At 39.5% G+C, this 14,413-nt stretch overlaps 1 protein-coding gene across 1 annotated transcript in view; it reads left to right on the top strand.

Moving 5' to 3' along the window:
• Nucleotides 1-13,940, top strand: part of LOC107676212 (cysteine-rich with EGF-like domain protein 1) — a 37,624-nt gene extending 23,684 nt beyond the window's left edge. Inside the window, exons 5-11 of the mRNA XM_016470715.1 lie at nt 1,199-1,290; nt 1,514-1,693; nt 2,048-2,143; nt 4,804-4,887; nt 4,958-5,053; nt 5,172-5,312; nt 12,251-13,940. Coding sequence (XP_016326201.1) covers nt 1,199-1,290; nt 1,514-1,693; nt 2,048-2,143; nt 4,804-4,887; nt 4,958-5,053; nt 5,172-5,312; nt 12,251-12,471 — 910 coding nt within the window. The 3' untranslated portion in view covers nt 12,472-13,940. The remainder of the gene's footprint in view (nt 1-1,198; nt 1,291-1,513; nt 1,694-2,047; nt 2,144-4,803; nt 4,888-4,957; nt 5,054-5,171; nt 5,313-12,250) is intronic.
• The last annotated feature ends 473 nt before the right edge of the window (nt 13,941-14,413 follow it).

The following is a 14,413-nucleotide window of genomic DNA, read 5'->3' as shown; positions in this document are numbered from 1 at the left end:
TGTCCAGCCCTGGAGTCTATGTGCCGGGGCTCAGCCCCGGACGGCCCCGGCCCAATTTAAACCCTGATCATATCTACTTTTGATTTATCCATCCATCAGATTGCGCGTTTTTGTGACATCCTCATTATACTGTTAATTCCATGTTCATGACTGCACCGAGATTCCCTCTGCATCACGGAAATCATACAGCCTTAACTTATAACTTGTTATAAATGCGACACACCTTTATCTGCACGGAGGGATGGTGTCCACGAATATGATCAAACATGTTGGATGAATTGCCTGCTTTTGCAGCCACTTTATGTCTACATTTTTTGCAAATTAGATCCATCCTCAAGAACAACCCCGTGTTCGTTATTTTATATCTGAAGTATTCTCATACTGCAGATTTTAACTTTTTTTCCGGCCGAGATGGAGATTAAATATAATCTCTGTCTCTGTCATTTTCTCCACTGTATGTGCGTGTAAGCAGCCAAGTGAATGCAGAGTGAAGCAGCCGAGCGGAAATAAGTTGCATATGCGCGGGTGAAATTTTTTTTTTCATACATTTTTTTTTAAACCGTTGATATGCAAATGTTTACGGTATGATAACCGTGCACGTTCAAACCGCGATAAACCGTCAAAACGGTATATCGTTACAATCCTATTTCCTACCGTAAATATATCAAAACTTCATTTTTGATTAGTAATATGCATTGCTAAGAATTTCATTTGAACAACTTTAAAGATGATTTTCTCAATATTTAGATTTTTTTGCACCCTCAGATTCCAGATTTTCAAATAGTTGTATCTGAACCAAATATTGTCCTATCCTGTCCTTACCCATACATCAATGGAAAGCTTATTTATTCAGCTTTCAGATGATGTATAAATCTCAATTTAAAAAAATTGACCCTTATGACTGGTTTTGTGGTCCAGGGTCACATTTTTACTCTTTCCCTGAGCCATGCTTCACTGACACTAAAGTTTTTGATGACTGGACAAAGATTGTATGGTTTGCTTGATGCTACATTATTAAAAAAAGAAAGACTGATCAAGCAGGTTCTGTTCAGAGTGTAAGTTGGCTCTGTTTACTCTGAGTAAACTCAACTGGGTGAGTCGTTTATTGTCATATGAGATGTTAACGTGAAGTGTGGAAATTGTTAACTGACATGCGAGATGTTGTATGCATGAGAATGTGTTGTGTGTGAGGTTACAGACAGCAGGAAGCTCCAGACCTGTTCCAATGGCTGTGCATTGAGGAGCTCAGACTGTGCTGCCCACCTGGACACTACGGGCCTGAATGCACAGGTGATCACACACACACACATTTTTTATATTAAAGCATCCAATAATGATATGAAACATGGATATTTTAAAGCATATAAAGTGAATGAACTTGTCTTCAACAGCTCACAGTTTCACATAAACAATGAGAAACCATAAATACGTTGATCTTGCCCCTTCATTCACACACGTGAAAATCACCGGCTCATCAGTCTTTCTGTGCTGATTGTTCTGTGTGTGTGTGCAGAGTGTCCGTCAGGTCCTGGAGGAGTGTGTGGAGGTCTGGGCCGCTGCGAGGGCGAGGGCACACGTCTGGGAGACGGAGACTGTGTTTGTGACCCGGGATACTCGGGCGTCCTGTGTCAGGACTGTGCCCACGGATACTACAGAGAAAAGAGCTCCAACCACACACAGCCACCCTGCTCAGGTAACCGTTCTCAGGAGCCTATGGGAAACACGATGCAGAAACATCTGATCACTTGTGTGATTTGTCAATTCTCTATATGTGATGTACACTCGTACTTGCTGATAAACTTCCACTTTAACTGGAGCGAGACTTGACTGATAATGCAGGTTCATGCGAGGAAGAGTTGCAAAGAAAGAGTTGTTGCAAAAGAATCACTGCTAAAAATCTGCTGCAGAGCTAAAATGGATCAGAAGAAGAAAGAAATGAATGTAGTAAATGTCCCAAGCATTGAATTTCAGTTGACCTGCTCAGGCAACGTCATATATATGAGGATACTGACTGTAAGTTCAACTGTTTTTTTCCTGTTGTACGTAGCTTGCCATCATTCCTGTAAAAAGTGCACAGGGCCACAAGACAACAAGTGTCTGGACTGTAAGCCTGGATGGATCCTTCACAGCAACAAGTGTGTCGGTGAGTTACAGGCTCAGGACATCTCTCACGGTGTGCAATGTCAGATTCAGAGGTAGTCTGAAGTCATATTTGCCTCTGGGTTTTTCCTACTCAAACTATCCAACACTGACTTAAAGCAAGAGATGAAACATCTGTAGTTAATTACTCACTTTTATGTTGTTCCAAACCCATATGAGCTTCTGTGTGGAACACAAATGGAGATTTACAACACAAGCACACAGTGACCAGAGACTGTCAGGCTAAATCTAGAGATATTAAGTAGGGCTGCACGATTAATCAGAATAAAAACAAAATCGTAATATGGCTTATGAATTCGCAAATGCGCTGTTTCAGAGTGAAGCGCAACGCTGTGTTAATTTTCTCCTGAGCAGCTCATGGTGTTTTTCAGTGTCTCAGAGCAACTCGATTCACAGTAAATGCTGTGAACTCCATCTCTGCATCTGCTCTGCGTTTGAGTCGCTTTAATGTGCTTTTAGAAATGCAACATGCGGCAACCATCTTCTCGTACATGTAATGAGAAGCGCTTGTCAACAAAAGTCAAAAATCTGTAAGGGCTTCCTGTGGTTTTCCTTCAAAATAAAAGTTAGATGTTATAATAATGTTTGAAAATGAAGACAGCAAATGTTAGAATTGTAATGTTACAGTTGTAATGTAAAATTATTTTTTACTTAAATACCCAATTTGTATCTTATATAAAAATATGACAATATTAAAGGTGCAGGGTGTAATATTTTGGAGGATCTATTGACAGGAATGCAATATAAACAACTATGTTTTCAGAGGTGTATGAAGACCTTACCTAATGAGGTTTTTATTACCTTACCATGTACAATTTCTATCTACATACACTCACCACCATGTTTCTACAGTAGCCCTAAATGGACAAACTGCTCTACAGAGATGTTGTTGCGAATAAAACACTGACACAATGATGAACAATTCCTTAATTTCCCTTTGTAAAGAAACCTAATTCTCTGCTGTCTCAGACGACGACATCTTTGTCCTGTGTCAGCCACTATATATTCTCTATGTGCAATTCGCAACCTCACTGCTAGATGCCGCTTAAATGTACACACTGCACCTTTAATATTTATTTTTCTCCTTCTTCTTCTTCTTATTTTATAGTCAAAATAAATATAACCACAACATTTTGTCCAAGTTGTGGCAATAGTTCTATGCAAACAAGCATAGAAAACCAGGAATTTTTTAAAACTGCATTTGCAATTTTTATCTGAAAAATCACAATTAGATTTTTTTTCATGAAATTGTGCAGCCCTACTAAGTGCCGTAAAAGTAGACCATGTGACTTGTAAGCTGTAGTATTCCTGTGAAGGCAGTGTGAAGAACAGATCAATACTGAAGGTTTTCTTTCTTTAGAAATTTTTATCTCTGGAAAACATGGCGTGTGAATAGTGTGAATATGTTTATGATACTATTGTGAGCATAGAAGAGATAAGTTTTCAGACAACATTATGCTGATTATTATTATTTTCAGCTGCAACAAGATGTTTCTAGTAGGCTTGCCGCGATAGACGGTGCTGACGGTGATACCGTTGTTAAGCCGCAACACCGGTTACGTCACTTGCCCACCACAGCACTGACCCCCACCGTCATTTAGATTTTTTATAGTAATAAAAATCATTTAGTTCAGTAAAAGAACAGACACTACAATTAAAAACTGAACGTGGCTGCTCAATGCAGCGTGCCGAACGACAGTTGCATCACAGATCAGATTTAATTTCTCCAGTGAGGAGAGTGAGTCCAGCTGACTGACAAGAAGAGTGAGGTGAGACCGGAGACAGACAAGACGATGGCGGATTATTTAGTTTCGAAATGAAATGCAAAAGCGCCTGTTTGGCAGTATTTTGGATTTTGAAAAGCCTGTTGATTTTGCCGTTTATCTAAGGTGATTTTGGAAGTTTTTTTAAACATTTGTTTCTTATTTAATTGATTCCACAGTGTTTGCTGATTTTTACTTTATTTAAACTTTGTGTCATTTATTTTATTTGACATCAAGGTGTATGCCGTGCCTCCAAGCTTTCTTATTCGTTTTGCTAATAAACGTTCTACGTTTCTTATTTATTTGGTTATATATTATGCATGTTTACTCATTTCCAGTTTTATATACCTATTTAAACTTTATGTAAGTTATTTGTTATTTTATATTAGGCATAGCCTGCCCTATAGCATGGTGTATTTTTATTCGTTTTGTTAATAAAAGTTCTATGCTTTACATATAAGCTAAAGTGAGTTTGACATTGTATTTTGTTGTTGCATTCAAGCAATTGATGCCGAATTGCCGCTAATTGAAAGTAAAATGCGCACGGCGCTTTTAAGCTATTTAAAAGCAAAGGAAAGCGAGGAAAAGAGGGAAAATTCAAACAAACTAAAAACAAACAATTGCTTTAATTGCTGCTATTTGAAAGTGAAAGTAAAATGTGCAGGCTGCTTTTACAAGCTATTTGAAAGTGAGGAAAAGAGGGAACACCCCTGCCCCCACGGTGATACTGGTATTATCGGTGTTGTCACACGTCGATTAACCGGTGGGAAAATTTCCTCAGCGTCACAACCTTCTATATGACCCCTGTTCTTCCCTCTGTCGTCAGTTAACTGCAGTATTCCCAGCTCTTTATCACTGTGTGTGTGTGTGTCTACTGCAGATGTGGATGAATGCGGCACTGAATTGGCTCGCTGTCCATCCAACACGTACTGCTTCAACACAGACGGCTCTTATGAGTGCAGAGGTCAGTCTCACGCTAATGCTCACTAATGCATGCTGTGTGTTTGAGTGTGCACTCATATAGCTGTGTGCAGGCTGTGATCAGGCATGTGTGGGCTGCATGGGAAGCGGACCTGCTCGCTGTAAGAAATGTGCTCGAGGGTTCAGACTCACTGGAGCAAAGTGTCTAGGTAAGTGGATCATTTCTGGACACCTTCTATGAACCTTACATTAGCCCTGGTACATTTGATGCCTGTGAGATGGCTGTTGATATGATGTTTGATCAGAGTCTCTCACTGCCTTTCTCAGACATTGACGAGTGTTCGGAGAGAGCCATCGCATGCCCTGGACTCAATGAAGCTTGTATTAATGAGGAGGGATCGTTCCGCTGCGAGTGTGCCGAGGGCTTCATTCGACGGGACAGCATTTGTGTGGAGAATCTGCCACCGAGTGAGTAAACACATGCTCAAGCCCAACGCTTCCACGCTAAAAGTGTATACTTGTGATGGGGAAGTGCTATTTAGTAGGGATGTAACGATATTAAAATTTCACAATACGATATTATTGCGGTATTTAGAAAGAAAAAAAAAAGAGATAACGTAAGAAAAGTAGTTTAAATGTTTTGCCACTTGCTTGAGCAACTTAATATATAAATCTAGAAGTAAATGCAAAAGTAAAAAGCATTGAATAATGTGTTGCTTATATTTATTGTGTTTAAACATGTCTGTTAAAGATTGTATTACTGTACTGTGTAAAAAAGGAATTGCAGTGCTGAAAAAGCATTTTCAGTGACTGTTTGGATTTGAAATCAAACTAATGGATAAATGTTGTGTTTGTGGTAAACACGGATCAGTAGTGGACTCCTGTGTGAAAGCTGCTTCTCTCACAAGAGTCACCTAAGAGGAGAATTCCCCCCATTTTCAAAAATGAAATTCAGGCCCTGAATAAATGTCTAAAAATCCTGATTGGAGTATTACTATAAATAGTTATAAATGATAAAAAGAAGGCTTTAAAAAGATTGGTATTGGTGATCGGTATCGGCAGATACTGCTTTCTGTGATCGGTGATCGGCCTCAAAAATCCTGTTCGGAGCACCCCTACTTGAAAGAGATATTTTGAATTTGGACTGCGTTTAAACCACTAGCTGTCAGCAATTCATACTGCACTTTAAGCTTATTTTGACAGAAACAGCAGTAGAGCTTTTATTTTGAAGGAAACTCCAGCTTCAGTGAAAACAGGCTTACAGAAACACATCTCACTACAAATCTAGTGAAATGCTGTAATCATCAGCTGCGAAAATAAAGCGTAACTGGTGGCTGTTTCATTCCCATTTCATCTATAAAAGGAAGATACAGCTTTACAATTCTCTCCAAAAACAGCGGAGCTCCTGGGGACGTGTCGTGGGCGGAGCTAAAGAGTGACGAGCACTTAAGCGCTGATTGCCAACAAAACACAGACATTTGATGCCGTTTCACTTACCATCTGCAGTTCTGAATCATGACCGGGATCTTTTATAGCTGGGACCGCTCCATCCTTCAGTATCAAATGATGTGCAAATCCAGCGCTGAACTGGGCCTTGTTTATAAAACGTTCGTCAACAAACACACTTGCGAAACTCCGTTGCTTCCCTGGAAAACAAACTGCATCCACTGTTCATGTAACGCTGGGTTCTTTGGGAAGCTGAACAAGGTTATCTTTCTCTTACGCCGCATAGGCCGTCGCCGGCAATGGGGGATCCGTGGAGCGCTTAAAAGGTGGTTCGTGGCAGGCCGTCCGTGGGACGCTGCGTGCCGTCCCCTAGACGATTTTTCCCGCCCCCGATGACCGCGGGGTGCCCGAGGGGAGGCAGGAGGCATCGGTTCAGACCCGCGGAACGGCGACGAAGCGGCCCTCCGGTTCTGCGCCTTTTGTCGCAATCTGGGGGTCGGCCACAGGGTGGCAGCCTCCTGGACGCAGACCTCCTATGTGGGGCACATCAAATAGGTTGCGGCTGGGCATCCAGGGACAGCCTAAACCTCCCCCTGACAGCCTACGTGGCCGATTACTTCTCATTGGCCCTCTGGCCGTCCGGGCACCACCTCCAGGCCCTGCCCACTGACCACGAGCAGCCTATTCGTCCCCCTGACTGCCTATACGACCACGAACGGCCAAGGTGTCACTTGACCACCTGTAACTTATTTGACGGGACCTACACAGGCTGTCCATTGACAACGAATTTCTAAGTCATAATTTATGATTATAATGATTTTATAACGTATAAACTTGGCCCGACAGGTTAATGTACATCACAACTCATCAATGTTCATAATTAGCTCAAAAAAGGTCTGTCCACGGAAAGCCTGTGTAATAATGTGTCCCGTCAAATAAGTTGCAGGTGGGATGGTCCTACTTGATCAGTCCACTTTTGTGGTCAAACATTAAAGAATCCACTAATAAACATATTTAGGTGGCTCCTCACCTCCTCCTGAAGCACCTAGAGGTGTTAAATCCTCTGAATTCTACTGACCACGAACAGCTTATTTTTTATAATGGGATAGATTGTTTCTCCAATCTTCTTGAAATTCACCACATGAGTAGGGCATGTCCAGACTAGCACAGGAACGCGTGTTTCAGCTTGATATCATGTCCAGAAGCGGAGATCTGGACATCCCACCTACAATCTATCCCATTATAAAAAATAAGCTGTTCGTGGTCAGTGGAATTCTGAGGATTTAACACCTCTAGGTGCTTCAGGAGGAGGTGAGGATCAACCTAAATAGGTTTATTAGTGGATTCTTTGATGATTGACCACAAAAATGGACTGAACACGAAGGACCTTCCCACGTGTAACTTATTTGACTTGACCTACACAGGTGTTCCGTGGACGATACAGTAATAGGTCATATTTAATAGCTACATTTATTTCATTGAGTAATACCTGCAGTATAGTGCTCAGGGAACACCACCCAGCAGTTTCATGTACATTAGAGCTCATGAAATGGCTTAATTTGCATAAAAATGCATTGTCCACGGAAAGCCTACGTAGGTCCCGTCAAATAAGTTTCACGTGTCACTTGACCACCTGTAACTTATTTGATGGGAGCTACGCAGGCTGTCTGTGGACAATGCATTTCTTAGTCATAATTTACGATTGTAATGATTTTATATTGTAAAACATGCAGTAGAGTACACAGGAAACACTGCCTGACATGTCAATGTACATTACAACTCATCAATATTCATAATTAGCTTTAAAAAGTTGTCTGTGTCACTTGACCACCTGTAACTTATTTGATGGGACCTACGCTGTCCGTGGACGATACAGTAATGGGTCATATTTCATAACTATGATGATTTTATTGAGTAAAACCTACAGTACAGTGCTCAGGAAACACCATCCAGCAGTTTCATGTACATTAGAGCTCATAAAATGGCTTAATCTGCGTAAAAATGCACTGTCCAAGGAAAGCCTATCTGGGTCGCGTCAAATAAGTTGCACGTGGGCACTTCCTGTTTGACTTGGTCAAAAAAGCCTTTAATTTGGTGCAAAAACTGGGGGCTTCAAATGCTCGTTCCTCACGCCCTCACACACTGCATGCCAAGCTGGAAAAGAGTGAATTCCAAGTCTCAAATGTTGCACAGAAACCATTCTAAATTTGATCTTACAATCATCTCTTAAATATGCGTACATGTGATTCATAGAATGAACGTATGCACAGAAAACACAAGTATGCCTCACTTTCAGATGTGAAATCTATGAACCGCAAATGAACTTGAACTTGCACGCAACTGAATGGTTTTTAGCTCTCTGCCTTGTAAACGACCCCTAATTAATGTCAATGACATTCTCTATTAAAAGACCTTCAAAATTATATATGATTTGTTGGAATTGGATTAAAAATGACTGAGCTACACCCGTTTGAAGTCGACGAAGTCAGCAAACTCAATTCTGAGAAAAATTAAGTTGAAGTTTTCTGAAGGTTCCAAAGCAAAATCACCTAGCTACGTTACATCGTTTCCACCACTTCCTTTCTTAATATTAATTACTATACTGATCATCTCAATATAGCCATTTTCTATTTTATCCTTGTTATTAAAAATAAGAACAGATGCAAAAAAAAAAAAGAAATATAAGAAAGAAACAAATAGGCATAGTGCATTACTTTTTCATTTTATGGGGTTGGTGTTAAAGAATTGTGTTATAATAACCGCTACAAATACAACTCATTATATACACTATAAACACTTTAAATGAGACAGACATGTAGATGTTTCTGAAAGATGTTTTCTCTGTTTTGGAGGGATGAGTATTTTAAAATCATACCCTATAGACCAATTTCAGTGTTTGCAAACAGTGATGACGTTTTTGTGGGCGAAGCCTATCTGGTGGCAGAAAATGACAGTTTTAACGTAGCAGTCTATTCAAACCATGGAATAAAAGAATAAATAATTTAATTTTGAATTTATATTTCAAAATTCTGACTTTTTTCTTGCAATTCCGAGATTATATCTTACAATTCTGGCAAGAAAAATCAACTCGTCATTCTTTCTTTTTAGTTTATAATCCCACACTTCTGGCTTGTTTTCCTCAGAATGGACAAACTCGCAATTGTTGACTTGAATAAAGTTATAAAGTCCGAACTAGGAGATATAAACTTGCATTAGCAAGATACAATATGTCCCCTATGTGAATATTATATAGACCTATTGTTTAAATCAAATTTATGCTTTAAAAGTAGGGTAATCATAGCAGGTTTCATCCATAGTCTGTCCGTTTAAACGTCTGCGTTTAGCTTCAAATGGCATCTTTGACGACAGTATTATATAAAAATTATTTGCATTCCGATTCTGACATCCACAGGCACAGCAATACATTTTTTCTCTTATTCCATGGATTTTACCCGTTTCCCTCCACTTATTCCCAGTGTTTTTCTGCCACCACTATGCGCGCGCAGCTGCAAGTCACGTAACTGACGTCTGCTCCAAATTGGTCTATTTATTGCATCAAAATTTGTTAATACTTTACTATATTTAAGGGTGGATAATTTAACTGGTGGTTAATTTGTGAAAATGTAACTATACTGAATGACATAGCATAGACTTCTTCATGGCTAGTTTTTGCGTATTTCATTTCATTCTGTAACTACATTCTACAGATCTGTGTGTACTGGTGTTAAATGCTACTGTTTTTGACAGCATTGATAACGTTTATGAAAGATAATATGATAATTTTTGCGTTTCCCTGTCCATGGGCTTTTTTGATTGCTTTCCGGCGATGCAGTGTTGCCAGATATTGACACTAAAACTAACAAAAAAATAAAAATAAATAAAAATAAACCGAAATTATTTCCAATCTTTTGCAAATAAGATAAGATAAAGATATCGCTGACTCTAAACTGCAACTTCCTACTTTATTAACTTTCTAAAGTGTTAAATGAAGTGGAAAAGACAAGTCCAAAAATGCTTATAATAGCTGGGTCTGAGCCACGCCCGTGCCCTCACTCACAGCTCTCTCAAGCCTCGTTCATTTTCATACCAGAGACGCTAAACATTCTTGCAAACTGTCTAAACTGAATTATACGTGTAATGCAGGCATTCATATAAGGAGTTTAACAGCAAATTAGTCAAGAACAAAATTAATTTTTGAACATGAAAAATTTACCGAGCTCCGGACCTCGGTGACCTCATAGCTGGTTACGGGCCTGCCACTTACCACTAAGAGTTCTCCTAAATAGCAGTAAAAGCTTTTAGCTAAGAGTTTTCTCTTGAAACCTATTCACAAAGCTGCTGAGACAAACTTGTACTAAGGAACAGAGAGAAGTCTTAAGCTCAGAGTAAGGGGGCGGGGTTCACCTCGTTGCTATGGATGATGTCAGCATGATTATTAACTATGCACACAGTGATTGGCTGATAGTCTCTGTCAGAGATTTATTCATAGAAATATTGTAGAGTGCAATGTTATGTTGCCATATTCAAGTAAAGGTTCAAAAATAAAAATGTTGCCACATTCACATAAATATTTTAAAATGCAGGCTAAGTGTCACTAATTAAACAAGTATATGTCCAGCTAATTGTCAGCCTCTTACATGTGTGCTTCTCATAATTAGTGAATATGCATATAAACAGCCTTTTAATTAACGGAGTAGAATAATCATGGCTGATAGTAAGACATGCAAACGTAAAAGAAAACCAAACTGGATGCAAGAAGAGCTGTTACTTCTTGCCCAGCTGCTTAATGATAACGAGGATATAATCAAAGGAAAATCTGGAGTTGGGGTAACCTCCAAAACCAAAGGTGATACCTTTTTAAAAGCTCATTATCCTCAGATGTTTCTAAAATGTTTGTGTTCAGAGACAGATTGCCAGCAACAGCTATTTTAGGATAGTTTGTGGCTTGGTCTTAGTGACTCAGGACTCCTCTTCACTGCTCCTAACCTTTCACAGATTTAGGAGCTAGTTTTAGAGCCAAAACGCTTTGTGAAATACTCTTAGAGCAAACATTTAGGAGTCCTAAATTTAGGACTGACACACCCATTATTTTTAAGATTTTCTTTTAAATCTGCGAGTTATGAGCTACTTTTAGCCTGAAGATGTTTTGTGAATACGGGCCCAGATGCACATTCTGTGCTCTTCATTTAAAATGTCATTTATTGGTCTAGAAGTGAAAAAGAGGGCAATGAATATAAAATTGTCCATTACATTCTGACTAAGAGTACTTGAAGGAAGCTCCTAATTTTGATTACGATATACACCTTTTTCTTCTCGTAAAAAATGTGGGTCTGGCTTCCACTGACACGCCCATTATTTTTAAGATTTTCTTTTAAATCTGCGAGTTATGAGCTACTTTTAGCCTGAAGATGTTTTGTGAATACGGGCCCAGATGCACATTCTGTGCTCTTCATTTAAAATGTCATTTATTGGTCTAGAAGTGAAAAAGAGGGCAATGAATATAAAATTGTCAATTACATTCTGACTAAGAGTACTTGAAGGAAGCTCCTAATTTTGATTACGATATGCACCTTTTTCTTCTCGTAAAAAATGTGGGTCTGGCTTCCGGTCTCATCCGTGTCCAGCTATTTTTAGCTGTACAAAACAGCTCGTTTTGCTGCTTGATATTGAAAATTGGTGTGTCTTACCATATTATTTTAATGCATTATCTTAATTACAAACACACTGGTTTGAAGTGCAAACAGTACTGTTTACTGCACGTTGTTATTCTTCTCATAATTTCTCTATTGCGGCTAAGGAACTGGAAGTCTTGCCCATAGGCTTACTTCTGTGTTGAAGAAAAAGGTGGATAGGGTGATTTATCCCAGTTTAGATGGTGACACATTCTGAGAAAATGAGTTCTCCTGTGCACTTACCCAGAAAGACATGCTGTGTAACCTCCTCGGTTCGTGTTTTCACAGCGGGGCCAGAGAAGGGCTTGTTTGATGACATGACGGATGACGAGGTGCTCGTGCTCCAGCAGATGTTCTTCGGCGTGGTGATCTGCGCTCTCGCTACTCTAGCCGCCAAAGGAGACATGGTCTTCACGGCCATCTTCATCGGAGGAGTGGCTGCCATGGCAGGATACTGGCTCTCAGAGAAGGGCGACCGCGTGCTGGACGGCTTTCTTAAAGGACGCTAATGGACTCCCGACAGGGTGACGCCACTGAAACGTGAAGCTCTGGGTTTGGTGAGCGCCGCGGCTCTAGGAATGCATGTCAATCAGGGACGTTTAGCACCGGGCTGGAGTGGCAATAGCAGGACTGCTGATTGAAGCTCTGTGGATGATGATGATGATGTTGAAGCTCATTTATAACACTGTGTTTCAACAGTTCAACTGCTGCTGTATTTATGAGACTCCGCACGGTTAGTAATGGATATGTCTGGCCAAACCCCAAGAGACGTACTGTATGCAACTCATTCAGGTAGAGGTACTGTACATACTGGCATTCCCACTACATTATTGTCATTTACGCCCTTTTACACATGGATACTGTGTTCCTTTTTAAAATCTGTCCCAATGCATAAGACTATTTATTTTAAAAGTGACACAAAGGATGCTCCAGAGGTCTTGTTTGAAATGCTCCCGAATGCATGAATGCAGCACCGTCACAGAAGATGTCCAGTGTGTTCGCTCTCAAACCAGGACGGTGTGATTGTGTGTGTGTGTGTGTGTGTGTGTGTGAGAGAGAGATAAAGTAGTGTTTTCAACATTAAAGGCAAAACAATTTCAACAGGGTTCCCACACTTTTTGATCAATGAATTTCCATTAACACTGGATACGTTTTTTTTTTCCTTTATATTAGTCTCTTTGATTCAGACCAGTTTGTGAGCTCGTTCAGCAGATTCTTTGAACTATCACAAGTTTTACTCTTCACAACGCAATATCTACTGAGCACAACTAGAAAATGTGTTGGCCTAATCATTATTGAGATTTTACTTATAGGATTTTGTTGAATATCACGACCAGGAAAACACTGAAACCACCATTTTAAAGCTAGCTGATTTTCTCTGGCTGTGGAACCCTGTTTTAAATATGCAACCGGTAGAATATAGTAATGAATGTGATTTACCGTTTAACTGAGTGTACTGTACCTGCAGATTCAGCACATGTGGCCTTCCAGTCATTTCTTTGACAGATGTTTAGTTTCAGCACAAGCGGCTTTAGTGCATTGATCATATCGTATGTGCATGCTTTAACTTCTGCTTTAGATGAAAATGTGGAAATATTTCATCACAGATTCTATTTGTCTTGTTTGTCATATTTATTTTTTGTCCGATGTGAATATGCTCTATAATGATAGACAGCTGAGATGTGGGCATGACTTCTGCCAGCCTTAATGTGAAGTATGTTTTGAGTTGTTTTATCACCTGTTGTTAGGTTAGAGTGGAAGACATTGATCTAATTAAAAACCTGTTTAATTGACTTGCTTTACTCATGTATACCTAGTGACACAGAACTCTACAATAGAAACCGTTTGAAACTAACTCTTTTACAGGCACACTATTTGGCATTATGAACTCCACAAAACTTTTTGTCTCGCTTTTTAAAGTTAACATGAAATCAGAATGGTGATCGATTCATCAGCGCATGCTACTGCAAAGAACGTTTTCTTAAAGGTTCATTAAAATGTAATGAGCTTCTCTTGCTCTGAAACAACTTACCGATGGGTGTCACCAAAGCCTTGTTTTTAAACTCTTTCACATTCAGTCAATTCCAGACTGATGACATGAAGCCCTGTCTACATGTCTGCCCTCAACAAATACTCAGTCGTTTCTCTTATAAGGTATATTACAAAAGGGAAACGGTTTCTCAATACCATTTCACATTGACTTTAAAACCCGTCAATTCATGAAACTTCATTAAGTCGAAGCATGTACAAAAGATAAAAAGTTCATTTATTTTTACACAATGTTAGCTAAAACAATTTTTCTTGAACTGATGAAAAACATGATGAAACAATAAGAACATCTCATGTTTTCAGAAGAAAGATCTCTGGTGAGTTACTGGCACTGACACTGATTTGCATATGCTACGGCAGACATTATGATTTATTAAAATATCCTGGAGTGTACCGAAAATC

This window comes from Sinocyclocheilus anshuiensis, unplaced genomic scaffold (genome assembly GCF_001515605.1).
Source record: "Sinocyclocheilus anshuiensis isolate Anshui unplaced genomic scaffold, SAMN03320099.WGS_v1.1 scaffold2430, whole genome shotgun sequence".
NCBI lineage: Eukaryota > Metazoa > Chordata > Actinopteri > Cypriniformes > Cyprinidae > Sinocyclocheilus > Sinocyclocheilus anshuiensis.
This window is presented reverse-complemented; position numbering and strand designations above follow the sequence as displayed.